Genomic DNA, 14,503 nt, shown 5'->3' on the forward strand with positions numbered 1-14,503 from the left:
AGAATGCCCTTCCTACCTTTCTTTGCCTGGCTAAACATATTCATCTTTTGAGATTTAGCTGAGTTACCAATCCCTCCCAGCAGCCTTTTCCAGTTCTTAGGTTGGGCCAAGCATGTGTACTTGCTCCATTTTAGTACCTTCTGCTTCCCTCTGTCTTTCCACTTATCTAATTTTGTTGATTAAAGTGATTTACTTACATGTCTGCTTTACCACACTCCACTCGCACATGTGGATCAGATTTTCTTTTCACTTGTGCTTCTGTCACTGTGCCTGGACACACACAGAGTAGATGGACAATATGTGTTCTTTTGAATTAAACTGAGAAGATTAGAAAGCATTTGTTGTATATTTGTGGGTGGGGTAACTGGGGAAAAATTAGGAGTAATTCTAGATAAAAGAAAATGAAAGGTGCTTATTATGTTAATGCATTTCCAGGCACTGCACATAGCAGCATGTGTATATTGTCGTGTATGTTGTCTCAATTACCATAATCCTTACAACTGGCTTCTGAGCTGTGCCCCCTGAAGATGACAAAAGTCAGGATCAGAGCTTTCTGAAGCTTACCAGGACACACAGCAAATGAGTGCTGAGCCAAGATCTGAACCCAGCCCTGACACCAAAGCCTGTTGATACGGTTTGGCTGTGTCCTCACCAAAATCTCATCTTGAATTCCCACATGTTGTGGGAGGTACCCAGTGGGAGGTAATTGAATCACGGGGTCAAGTCTTTCCCGTGCTGCTCTCATGATAGTGAATAAGTCTCAAGAGATCTGATGGTTTTATAAAGGGGTGCTCCCCTGCATGAATTCTGTCTCTTTTCCTGCTGCCATCCATGTAAGGTGTGACTTGCTCCTCCTTGCCTTCTGCCATGATTGTGGGGCCTCCCCAGCCACGTGGAACTGTAAGTCCATTAAATACCTTTTCCTGTATAAATTACCCAGTCTCGGGTATGTCTTTATCAGCAGCATGAAAATGGACTAATACACCTGTGATGTTTTAAAATCAACTCTATGCTATACGACATGCCTTTTCCTTAATAACAGTGTTTTCCCTCATCTTTTCCAGACTCATCCAACTAGTTGTTGTATTCCTACTTCAGGTAACATAAAGGCATGAGGCAGACACAGGCCTTGCCGTCCTGGGGTTCACAGTCTCACGGAAAGATGGACACATAAACAGACGATGACAACACCTTGAGGTCCCTGCTGTGACGGAGCAGCACCAGAGGCAGGACAGGGAACACCTAACCAGACTGGGGACAGACGGAACTTTCCAGAGAAAGTGAGATAGACACAAAGAACAAATAGGAGCTTGGCTGTCAAAAGGGGGAATGAAATTATATTAGGTTGGTGCAAAGTAATTGTGGTTTTTGCCATTGAAAGTAATGGTAGAGGAGATGGCATTTCAAAGACCTGAACCTGAGACAGCCTGGCATGTGTGGGTTTCTGGAGTGGGGAGTGTGGCTGAAATGTGAAATGAGGAGAAATGGGGCTAAGGTGGCCTCTTGAAAGGTCTCACAGGCCACTAGAAACAAAATTAACAGCACAAATTTACATATTTATGGTTCAAAATTCCTTCACAGAATATACTGGGAGATCATGAACATCAAAATGATATTCTGCAACCTTCAAATCCCCTCACTCAAGGCACAGGCCTATAGAGAACCCCCAAAGGAAAGTGAAAAACAAAGGGAGATAACTATTCATTGCAAACAAGTGGGGTGTATGATGTCTTTTAGGAAATCAGCCAAAACCAAAAAATGCTATGGGTCGATATTGCTTCAAGATACTAAAACTTAAGCAACATTTAACTGCATTTTGTGGTGAGGGTAAGGGTTTCAGAGGAAAAACTGGGCCATATATACCCTCAGGTGCCAAGTTCAAAATGTAGCTTTCAGCAAAAGGCTCAAGTTTAACTTAGTTGGCAGTCTGGGGATCAGGGCCTGAAGTCAGAATTTATGATCTCTGCCAACATGCCAAGTCCTCCAACAACCCAATTACAGCCCAACCCTGATTACACACCCCACACTCACTCAGCATTGCAACTTGGGGCAAGAACAGGAGGCTTCACTAGAAACTGCCTGCCAGGGAGCTGGAAAAACCAACCACAGAGCGTCCTTATTTGAAAGGGTTTCCTGCTCTCCCTGCTGCCCTCTCCTGCTGCAGACAGAACAGTCACTCAGTGTCTTTTAGGTTTATGACAGTTTTATTTAAAGTGCAGTTTAATGAACACTGAAAAAAGAAGGGTTGAATAACCTCTTTGAGCCACTTTATTGCTTTTACTCCACAGCTATGATGTAAACTCCTCAGCCGATGTGGCCATTTTAATTTCTTAGATTTGTTTTCTATATTAGAGTCCCAGCTGACATGAAGAAACAGTAAAAGAAATCAGAGACACCATTCTAAATGCATTTGGGGCAGGTTTTACAGGTGTTAGATGTTTTTGCTTTTTAAAGAAGATAAAGGAGCCTCTGTCTGGTTTTCTGTCTATTCAGGACCCTATTTCTCCAATAATAGCAATGGAAGTCATTTTTAAGATCTGGAGTGCCAATCATTATCATCATGCTCATCGTTATCGCCTCCACTACTTCCATGTCACGCATTACCACACCCCACTAATTACTGAGCTTCACAACTGCAGTAGATGCAGTGCATCTCCAATTCTGAGATAGAACCTCCGATTCTTCTAACAACCCAGCAAGATTGGTAAGTGTTGGTATTCCCATTTTATAGATAAAGAAACTGAGGCTTGGAGAGAAAGTAAGTTTGGCTTAGGGATTGAAAACCATCCTCTGGACTTTGGAATCAGCTATCTGTGTTTGGATCCCTGCCCTTTCATTTTCAGCTAGATGATTTTAACTTTTATTCCCATCAATAAAATGGCAACAATAATAGTATTTACTGTATTGCCAATTAATTCAGACAATCCAAGTTAAGTGTGAATCACAGTACTTGGTACACAGTATATTTTCTAGAAATGTTAGCTACTTATGATTATTGTTGTCATCATTATTATTACTGGTGTTGCCAAAGTTTGCATTGTTGTCAAGAGGTAAGTTTGGATTTAACAATGAGGTCAGATTCCAATACTCAAGGTTGTTTTACTATACCAGACTGGGTTAGGCCCTTTTCATACATTATTTTGTTTACTCTGCCACTATACAGCATTAGAGAAGTGATGAACTCCATTTTACAGATGAAGAAATTAAAGCTGGAGGGGTCAAGTCAACTTACTTGACTAAGATCAAAGAGCTAGTAAATAGCAGAACTAGACCTACTGACCTCGATCCCCTAGCTCTTTCTAGCATACTCCTACAGCCTCAATTCTTGGCTGCAAGCAGTCAAGAAATGCAACTAAAGGGTGTTTGAAAGACCCTTTATCTGGGACAAAATGTTTTCAGCCAAAATTGATGCTTGACAGCCTTTCTGCTTTCTAAATATGTATTCTTCTAATCCACTCAGTAAACCTCAGGATCTTCTTTACTCCAAGAACTTACAAAGCCAGACCTTCTTGTGAGAAAGGTTTACAGCAGCAATTAGTTACACACCAATACCTGACAAAGACTCCTGGCACCAGCTCCCAATTTCCTTCACCTTGGGAGGTTGCCAGCTGTGAGGGGCCAGCAACACATTCTGCAGCCCAGCTGGTTTCTTAGGAAAGAAGCATCCTTGGCCCTTTGGAGGAAACCATGCCCTGATGGCTTTAAAGAGAAACTGTGTACTGTATGCTGTAATAGAAAAGCATTAACTAGGAGAGCCCTGAGTAGATCTGTATTCTAAGGCAGTCACGTTATATCTCATCTCCATCTGTGAAATGGATATGCTGGTTTACAGCAGAGATTTCGCTAATGATCCTTGCTTGGAGAAGAAGCTGAATGATGGTAATCTTTGTCTAGACTTCCTGCCTGCCTTCTTCATTCATTAGCTTAATCAATAAATATTAATCCTCTATATTAGATGTGAACCCAAGCTACCAAGTTGTACATCTATTATGTTGTTACACACACGCATACACATATATAGATATAAATACAGCATACAATAGTTCTACATCACTATTCACATTGTGATCACAGGGACCATTCACGTTGGCCACCATGTGAACAGCACCTATTGGAGTTGTGCAACTCAGTGGCCCCACTGCACACTTCAGTGGTGATAGTGGTGAATAAATGTTCTCTGTTCTCACAGAACTTTTAGGCAAATGGGTAACTTTAAAGGCCTACAGAGATCATTCATTCAATTACTAGGTCAGTGCCAACTATGTACAAGGTAGTGTTCTAGACATGTGAAGATGCACTGTAAATTGTAAAACATAATACAAGCATATTATTAACAGCTATTTTCCTCTTCTCTCTCCCTCTGAATTATTTTCTCTACCTCCAGTCTTACCTCTTCTAGTTCATCCACTTCACTAGATTCGCTCTTCTTTTACTCCCCCTTGGGTTTCCTAAGACAGTGACCAGAGCAGAGAAGACACTGTGAATATTTGCTGAAGGAACGAATGCCTCCATGCTTTTGCGCACATGTCACTCTCTTTCCAGAATGCTCTTACCCATGTTTATTGTCTGAAAAATATTTGTTTTACTTGACTCAACCCAGCTGCAAGTCCCTGAGGAAACTTTCCATCAGGGATGCAGTGAGGGGTGGCCACTCCCTGTGCTCCTAGAGCTCCTGTCCCTCTCCACTGCAGTGTTCATTACACTCTCATTGTTTTTTTACATTTTTTCCCCTTCCTCCCTAGACTAGGAGCAACTTCAAGTGCAGCAATAGGGTTAACAACATGGGCTTTGGATTTAAAAGTCTTAAGGTGAAATCCTACCTCCTCAAATTTTGGCTCTGTCACCTTTACAAAGCTATTTCAGTTCTCTCTTTTCCTACTTCCTAATCAGCGAAATAGGGATACAGCTTTTCACATCCTAGGAATGCCATAGACATTAACCTTGGCCTGGTGCCTGACACAAAGCAAACCCACGATAATGTTATTTTGATGAAGATAGTTGTGATGTGGATAAAGAGAGAGGAGAGAAAGGAGGAGGAGGAAGGGGAGAAGGAAGAGAAAGAGGAGGGGGAAGAGGGAAAGAAGGAGGAAGAGGAAGACAATGATTATCACCGTGATCATGGCGATTTTTAGTGATGAAATGACTGTGGCAGAGTACATGTTCAGTAAATATGTTCAGAGTGAATCAACCTGATGGTTTCAGATGGAAAAATTGTATCAGTTCTATTAGGTGGCATTTTAGTTTCTAGTAATAGAAATGCTCCAATTTTGCCTCCTTCTTCTGCACTCACGAACATGAAGTTTTCTTGGAGTTTTCACTCCAGTCTGTACCCCTTGGCTCTAGTCATTCTGTGAAACTACCCTATGAAGTACCCTCTTCCCCTCACTGCCCTCTGCTTCCCACCCAGGCTAGCTAACAATGCTAGTACAGAACAAGGGGCACGGGACCCACTCTGTAAACATTTAGTTCTGCTCTGTTTGGACTTAGACTCAATTCACACACCCATTTTCCACTCCCTCCCAGAGGCTACCTTTTTCTCTCAGCAAAATCTGAAAGATATCGAAGAGAACTTTAGCAAGATTTTTCTTTAAATAAAGGGCTAAGGAAACCAAATGGAGATGGCCTTGAGTTGGTCATATGGGCACTGGGTCAGACTTTGTTACTTAGCTGAGAGATGCCAGTTTCATGTAAAGAGCCAGAATTGAAGGGCAAAATGCATCAGGCACTGCTGCCTGGAACGCACAGCTTAATGGAACATTAACAGAGATTTTTCTTTGGGTTAATTAACAAGAGGAAATAATAAGACTCTAATGCCAGGTGATGCTGTCATTTTTCTGATTTTTTGGAAGAGAGTTGTATTTGGAATACATTCCCCCTTTCCACGATCCTTCACATCCTGTGTGTTTCTCTATCACTGTATTTACCATCTTTTGTTATCAGTATCTGTTTACTTTTCTGTTTCTCAGTAGATGGTGAACTCCTTCAGTGGGTATCATCATCATCAACGTCAGCAGCTGCAAGAGCTAACACTCACTGAGCACAGGTATGCACCGGGCATGTTTCTCAATGTTCTCTATATATTAAATCATAGAAGCTCTAGGGTAGGGACCACCCTCAGGCAGGTAGAATTAGAGAGGTCAAATAACTTGCCAAAGTTCACACAGCCAAAAAATGGTAGCACTGGGATTCAAACCCAGAAGCTGAAGGTTTAAAGCACACATTCTACAAGAGTTCCTCTCTCTCAGAAACTCTAGAATAGTGGTATTGTAACCAAGAAATTTAGCTTCAAAATGCATTTTAAAACTTTTTGCTTTCTTGCTTTCAGCCTTGAAACACACTTTAAAACTTTCTTTCCCTCCCTTCCCACCTGACACTCCCTTGCACTGCCAGCTTATCTAATTATGTGCTTACTTAGAAATTCCAGGGGCTAATCTTGAAACAAACCAGCCCATGGCGACCCAGCTGTGAAATTCCAGAGATTACCTCCAGGCAGTTAGTCAACAACCCGGCCATTATTAAGATGATGCCAGTGCTCGCTCCAGGTGGACCATGACTCAAGACTGTCACTGGAACAAGACAGACGAGCCTCGAACCAGCACCATCCTCACATGCCTCCCGTTCCAAGTTCCCCTTTTTAAACCCTTTTCCATAGCCTAAAGTTTCCAATGGTCTCTCTTTTTTTTTTTTTCTTGAGATGCAAACTGAGATCCACCAAGGTGAAATAATTTGCCTAAGGGCACACAGGCATGAGTGGCAAAAACCAAAGTCACACCAGAAGTCACCAGAGAAATACCAATTCAATGCTATTTCGTCCATACCACAACTTGGAGAAAAGGTTGTTGTAATGGACAAAAAAAAAAAAAAAAGAAAAAAAAAAAGAAAAGAAAACATACCAGCAGCAACACACACTTTTGGATGATTTTTAAAAGGGTGTGGAAGGTGGTTCTTCCCTGTTACTCTTTTAAAAGTTTAAGTGATAATGCTGCTTTGTTTTTCTATATCGACTTTTCAGTTGTTAAAAACCTTTCCTAACCTTTTTTTTTTTTCTTTCTTGCCGAAGATCACACTCTGGTCTTTGAGGTAAGCCATTGGCTAATTCATGAAAAGTGGAGGGTAGAGGGCTCAGAAAGTGTGTGAATTCTAATGTCAGCTCTGCTACAAATTTTGGTTTCGAGAATTTTGATCATATCAACAACTATGAATATTAGTCTAGGATTTTGTTCTTTTCATAGTACTTTCAAATACATTATTCTATATAATTTTGTAGACAAATAGTTATTATTAGACACACTTAGAGATGGGAAATCTGAAACTCAGAGAAGATAAATGATTTGCTCAAGGTCACATTTCAAGTAGATGGCAGACCTAGACTCAAATTCAGGTTTCCAGTTTAAAGATTTTTTAAAAAACCTCTGTCCTATATGCCATTAACCATCACTGTGGTAAAAAGAACCAAACTAATGGTTAGGAATGGGGACTCTGGAATTAGACACATTTGAATTTGAATACTGATTCTACTCTATCTGTAAAATGGGGAAGATAATTAACAGTAACAATACCATGAAGAGTAATAAGTAAAACCTCCACTTTTTCCAGTATTATGATACAAAATTACTTAATTATTATTTCTGAAGCACGTTATTTGTAACTTCTCTGTATTTAAAAGGTCCTAATATAATGTTTCATTATTTTGATTCATCTTTAAAAATCTCCGCAGGGGCTTGTTATTTCAGGTTTTACAGATGTGAAAAGCTAAAACCCGGAAGTCAGTGATCAGGGAGGAATACTGACCATGGTTGCAGGATAATTTCTGTCCATTTTCCGTGCTGAGGGGCGATAAACACTTCTCAGATTTCTTCTCTGAAGAGATAAGCACGGCTGTCATTTTGGGAAAGGTCAAAATAACAACATGATATAAAACACTTCCCAGGTTGATGGGGGAAGAGTAGTGCACACAGTTATTTACATAAATTCTCTCATTTTATTTGCTGATATGGTTCATTTATTAGTTGCTAGGATTGTCACAGCAAGTACCAGAGACTATGTGGCTTAAACAAGAGAAGTGTATTGCCTTACAGTTCTAAAGGCAAAAGTCCAAGATCAAGATGCTAGCAGGGTTGATTCTTTTCTGAGCGTTGTGGGGGAAGGATCTGTACCAGACCTCTCTCCTTGGCTCGTAGATGGCTGTCTTCATGTTCACATGGTGTCTTCCCTGTATCTTCACATTGTCTCACCCCTGTGCATCTCTCCAGGTTCAAATTCCCCCATTTTATAAGGACATCAGTCATATTGGATTAACTCCTACTCATGAACTCACTTTAACTTGATGTATTAGTCCATTCTTACACTGCTAATAAAGACATACCTGAGACTGGGTAATTTATGAAGAAAAAGAGGCTTAATGGACTCCCAGTTCCACATGGCTGGGGAAGCCTCACAATCATGGTAGAAGGCAAAGGAGGCAGGGAAAAGGCATGTCCTACATGGCAGCAGGCAAGAGAGTGTGTGCAGGGAAACTGCCTTTTATAAAACCATCAGCTCTCATGAGACTTATTCACTATCATGAGAACATCACAGGAAAAACCCACCCCCATGATTTGATTACCTCCTGCCAGGTCCCTCCCACGACACATGAGGATTATGGGAGCTACAATTCAAGATGAAATTTGGGTGGGAACACAGCCAAAACATATCACTTGATCTCCTCTGTAAAGAACCTGTCTTCAAATAAGGTCACATTCGGAGGTGCTGGGGGTTAGGACTTCAACATGAGTTTGGGAGGGGTGGGTGACATGATTTGACCCATAAGAGTCCGCCTGTTATAAGTTATTGTTTATAGAATTAACTGCCCTTTGAGTTCATTGAGCTGTTCTAAGCTCTTTAAATGTATTAATTTATTCAAACCTCGGTTGAATGTTAAGACGTAGGTACTATTTTTTCCTTTATAAATGAGATAACTGGGACACAGAGAAATTAATTAACTTGCTCAACACTGAACAGCTAGTAAACAGTAAAGCCGAAATTTAAACCAGTCACGCTGGCTCAGAGTCTGTGCTCTTAAGCACCAGGCTTTGCTGCCTCTGTGAGCAAGACAAAATCCTTGCTCTCTGGGATCTCACAGTCTAGACCTGGGTCTGATCAAAGGGCCTAGGGTCTCTTGCAAGGCAGGGAAAGACCAATTGTGGCCAAGGGGTAGGGAAGGTTTCTCGAGGAGGTGTTGTCTGAGCTGAGTCATAAATAAAGTGATGTTCAGCATTCTGAAGAGGAGAATGTGCATGCAGATGCAGCAGGCTAGGAAACTGGAGCATGAGGGATGTGGTGCGGGTGAGGAGGCTCGAGTTAGAGTATACAGGGCAGCATCAGAGTGCCTCAGCTTTATCATCCAGGCCACAGAGCTTGGGCTGTACTCTGTGGGCAATGGGGAACAACTGGAGAAAATCTGGCAGTAGACTGACATAATTGGATTTTCCTTTTAGGACCATTTCTCCCCAGGGGAAATGTGGATGTGTGGTTTGGAGAAGGGAAGACTTGACTCAATGGGAAAATAATGCCAGGCTAAATGCTGAGGTCAGTACTGCTGCATAAGGCTGGCTGGCAAGGACATCAGCCCTCCAGTAGTACAGGTCACTTAATGTGTCACTGTCAAGGACTAAACACCACAATTCAAGAGGACTCTGTGGTGCAGCATCTCAGCAAAGATGAACAGGATATGCCCAGTCTTTTGGATTTGTGACTAATTATGTGATTTTTCCTTTTCTCCTTCTCAGAAATTCTCCCAGAACTCACAAAAAGCCTCACCCTAAATCATCAGAACTTAACCCAGGCCGAGTCTACTCTCCCAAGAACAAGCTAGTTAAGAGCAGCCCATCCTTACAGTACAGATCCTCTCAGCAGCTCCACTTGTGTAGATGTTACCCTATCTTGTGACTTATTCCTTAAAAATGGAATTATTCATGAAAAACCCTCCAAAATTGCTCTTGAAGCCTAGTGGGGTTTCACATTTAGACCTGGGTTCTATCAAAAATAAGCCATGCATGACCTTGGGAACATACTGCCATCCCAGCATGTCAGAGCATGACAAGACCTCAGTGATAGTTAGTTGGACCTCCCATCTTAGAGGTGAAGCCTTTCAGTGGCTCTCTTGGCTTACAGGATAAAGTATATATGGCATTGAAGGCCTTTCAATATCCAGATCCTATTTACTTATTGGGATTCCACTCTGGATACTCTTTTTTTAAACTTTCTGCTCTAGCAGCACCTTGCTGCCAACTATCCCCAACTATCACCCTGCCATATTACCCATCTCTGCTGCTCTGCCTATGCTCTCCCTTCTGCCTTCTCCCCCTCCTTCACTCGAGCGTTCCCTGATGAAATGCCACTTCCTCCTCCTCTGACATTCAGCTAAGACCCCAGCTTCTCTAAGGAGCCCAGGATGAACCCCACCCCTTGTCAAGCATCCATTATCAGTGCTTCCATCAAAGCTTGTGCCTTCCTCCATCAATCTACTTTTCATCAAATATGAAAATTGTCTGTTTCCTTGACACACTTCCCTGCAAAGCTGAACAACTAGATGGGATCTAGGATAGGGCCCTTCTCAGAAATTCCAAGATAGGGCCTGAGAGTAGAGTCTACTGAGGAGATATGACTCTGAGTTTACCCTCAAATTGAACAAGAACATTCATGGAGCAGCCACTGTAAATGGGGCACACTGGATAAGTCGTCATGAAGTGTGTTGGCATTTTCTGCCTCTGTGGCTCAAATTTCCCTGTAAAATGGGAGTTTCCAGACTGGTTGGTATTTGAGAACTCTCCCACCTCCTGTATTTTGTAATTCCATGACTTGTGCAAATCACTTATAAGAGGCAAAAGTAAACTTAAGTATACTTCAACTACAACTCCAATGCTCATTCATCAAAAATTCAGGCACCATTTTGTAAGCTCCCTGACTGGCCAGCTCTCCCAGCTAAAAAATGCTACAATTCTCCCTTGCAATGACTGTATAACTAAGTGAAAACCTACCTGGCTGAGGGCATGCATTAGGCTATACCTCTGACTTAGGAAAAGAAAAACCCATCCACCTTTTTGGGTGTCTAAACTATACAATAAAAATTCTATAGGGTTCACTTCAACCTTATGTCTATGGGGAGAGAATGACTTTTTAAATAACTACACAGAATGAAGGATATATCTAATTGTCCTGATATCTGTTAATGAAAACAAACCACCCCAAAACTGAGTGGCCTAAAACAAAAAGCATTTTTCTATATTTCACAATTTTGTGGGATAGGAATTTGGACGAGGCTCAGCTGAGTTCTCCCTCTGTTCCACAGGTGTTGATAAAAGTCATTTGGCTGCATCTCACCAGCGGCTGGTCTAGTCTGGAGGGTACTGATTTTAGTTTCGCAGGAATGTCTAGAAGGCTAGGCTTAGCTGGAACTGTCAAGCAGAATGTCTACATCACGTGTCTCCAGCCAGAAAGTATTGGGGTATAGATTACTCACGTGGGGGCTCAAGGCTGCAAGAGTAAGTGTTCTCATAAATGAGGTAGATGGGGTATGACCTTTTATGACACAGTCTCGGAAAGCACAGAGTGTCACATGTACCACACTGTACTGGTCAGGGTAGTCATGAGTTCAACCAAGGGATGGGAACATGGGCACCACATCTTCATGGGAAGATGTCAGAGAATGTGAGGCCAAGTTTTAAAATCCCCCATATAACACATACTAAACATCTACTACACACCCACTACTATTCTAGATAATGTAGATATATTATCAAGATGATACCTACTGCCTGGGCCTCTTCCTTGAACTCTAAACCTGCCTATGTAGCCCCCCTAAACACATTGCATCTAAAACCAACTCCTAATCTGCTTTCAAGCCTGCTCTGTGTTAAGTCATCTTGGTAAACCTTGATTCCACTCTTCCAGATGTTCCAGCTTTACAACTTGGAGTCATCAATAATTTTCTTTTTTTTTTTTTTTGTCTAATCCATTAGTAAATCCTGCTGACCCTACCTTTAATCTATTTCCAGCATCTGACCTCTTCTAGCCACTTCATTGCTAAGACTGGTCTGAGCCACTATCCTCTCTTGCTTGGATTACTGCAATAATCTCCTACCTGGTCAGCCAGCTTCTGTACTTTCTGTCCCTAGTATTTATTTTCAAAACAGTAGTCAGATGTTCCTTTTAAAATGTAAGTTGGATTGCATCATTGCCCTGTCCACAATGCTCAGGTGGCTCTCCATTTTGCTCGGAGGAAATGCTCAAGTGTCAGCAATTGCCTCCAGGGCCCATATCACCTGACCCCACTCTCTCTGAACACTCTCTCCTTCACTTCCTCCAGCTCCAGTCATTCCTGAACACACCAACGAGCTTCTGCCTCAGGGCCTTTACACCTGCTCTTACTTCTCCGTAGAATATTCTTCCTTAAGATATCCACATGGCCCATTAATTCCCATACCTTTTCCAAGTTTCTGCTCAAATGCCACCTTCCATTGACACCTTTCTTGAAACGGTCTCACTGAAAATAGCAGTCCCTCTTCCTGCCTGACCATCCTTATACCCTTCCCTGCTTTGTGTATCTACATTGCACTTACTGCCATTTGACCCATATATAGATTTGTTTGTCTTCTCTCACTAGAATATGAGGTTTAGGAAGGCAGGTATCTTCAACCGTTTGGTTCACTGCTGCATCTGCAGCACCAAAGCAGGACCTGACCACACAAACCATGTCCTCAATAAATATATATTGAATAAATGAATACTTTGTTAATTTTAAAAAACAAAACAAATCCTTCTTTCAAGATGAGAAACCACTCTTATTTCTCTTGATTTTTTTCTCCTTCTGAGCAGTGAAACTTATATAATCATATTAGCTTATCCCATAAAAATGTGATTAGCTAACAAACATGCTCTTTTGTACATTTTTGTCTAATTTGCCTAACATTCTTCCTGCTGTCCTATTGTAATCCTTGCTAGCGATGCTTGGCTTATAGTTGGCACTGACACATGTAAGCTCATGTCCCAGCTCTGCTGCCAGCGGTATGATACTGAGCAAGTGATAATATTGTCAGTTACCTCATCTACAATAAATGGGGCAATGGCATAGACCGCACTGTAATGTCATCAGATAAACTGAAATAATGGATGCCAGTGTGGATCCTGGCCCATCAGAGATGGGAAAAATGTAAGTCAGTTTCCTTTTCTTACAAGCATGCTAAATCTATTCAGCCTGGCACTTTCCCGTCAAGGAGGAATTTCTTCAAAGTTGCTAAGTGGTATGGTAGAGGTGGGGGTGGCGGGGAGAACTCAGAAGAGGGAGATGAAGTCATACCAACATGCCCCTGCTCACCCCTTTCCAAAACTCAGCTATTTGGACTGGAGTGATTTGCCACAGAGAGAAAGATGCCCTTTGCCCTGAGACAAAGGGGAGCTTTTCCTGACCAGCAAAAGCTAAAATGGATCCTCTGCCCTGATTTAAAACCAAACTTGTGGGTGAGAAGCCACATGATTCATGGGAGAAAATGACTTGACTCCAAATGTATAATAAAAATTATGGAAGCAACACACACACACACACACACACACACACACACACACAATGCACATCAAAAGAAACTGACTTACTGAAAACGGAAATAGAGGAGAGTGGAGAATTGGAGAAGGAAAAAGGAAGATGTGGTCAGTCAGGCAACACGTCTCCAACTGTGCCAACAGCACTCAGCCGTCCAAGGGGCAGGGGATGCTGGCGTGGGGCAGGATACTTTTCCATACATCTCTATTTATACAAGCACCTCTGATAGTCTCACAAAGTAGTTATTGTACCAGTAATTCTCTTTCGTGAGTGAGGGACCCAGGGCTCAGGATGACGGACACACTTGCCCCAGGCCACACAGTTAACAAGGAGCAGAGCCCAGTCTAGAGCCACAAGCCACAAAACAGCACTGCACAGCCGGCTTCCTAACATCAAGCACTGCTCTCTGACCAGGAGGCCCGCTAATCACTGCAGAGGCTGGGTACAGTCCACAAGGGCAAGTAAACACAGAGAGAAGCCAGCGGGCGCTTCAACGGAGGATCTGGGAATAGGTCAGGAGTCCAGCTGGCTGGGTAGAGCTAGGCCACATGCTGTCATTCCTCAGCACCTCCTGTCCCCTCACACTCCAGGTGGCACAGGACATGGCACACTCCTCTTCCCTCCCACCCGCCCTGAGCAAAGCCAGTGTGAGCAGAAATGCACTGGCTGACACCTGACATGTTTATTCCTGCCCAGCAGGCAGGACACACAGGCAGTTTTTCCCCAGGGCTCCCAAGTGGGAGGAACTTGTCCTGCAAGAAAAGACACACAGAAAGCCGGCAACAAAACCGAGACAGCCTTACCCCTTCCATTGCTTTCCTCCAAGGCAGAGTCGGGGAGACAAGCCCAGCCTCTCGGAGCTGAGTCCTGGGTCCTGGGGCCAACAATCCGCTTTCCTCTGTCTCTGCCAGCCAGGGAGCAATCACT

General features: G+C 42.5%; 1 protein-coding gene across 1 annotated transcript in view; it reads right to left on the minus strand.

Annotated features, from left to right (window-relative positions):
* FYB2 (FYN binding protein 2) overlaps window positions 1–14,503 on the minus strand; it is a 96,191-nt gene extending 81,688 nt beyond the window's left edge. The window contains exon 1 of the mRNA XM_003265134.2: window positions 14,380–14,503. Within this exon, the coding sequence (XP_003265182.1) occupies window positions 14,380–14,388 (9 nt within the window). The 5' untranslated portion in view covers window positions 14,389–14,503. The remainder of the gene's footprint in view (window positions 1–14,379) is intronic.

The sequence above is a fragment of the Nomascus leucogenys genome, chromosome 5 (assembly GCF_006542625.1).
Source record: "Nomascus leucogenys isolate Asia chromosome 5, Asia_NLE_v1, whole genome shotgun sequence".
Lineage (NCBI taxonomy): Eukaryota > Metazoa > Chordata > Mammalia > Primates > Hylobatidae > Nomascus > Nomascus leucogenys.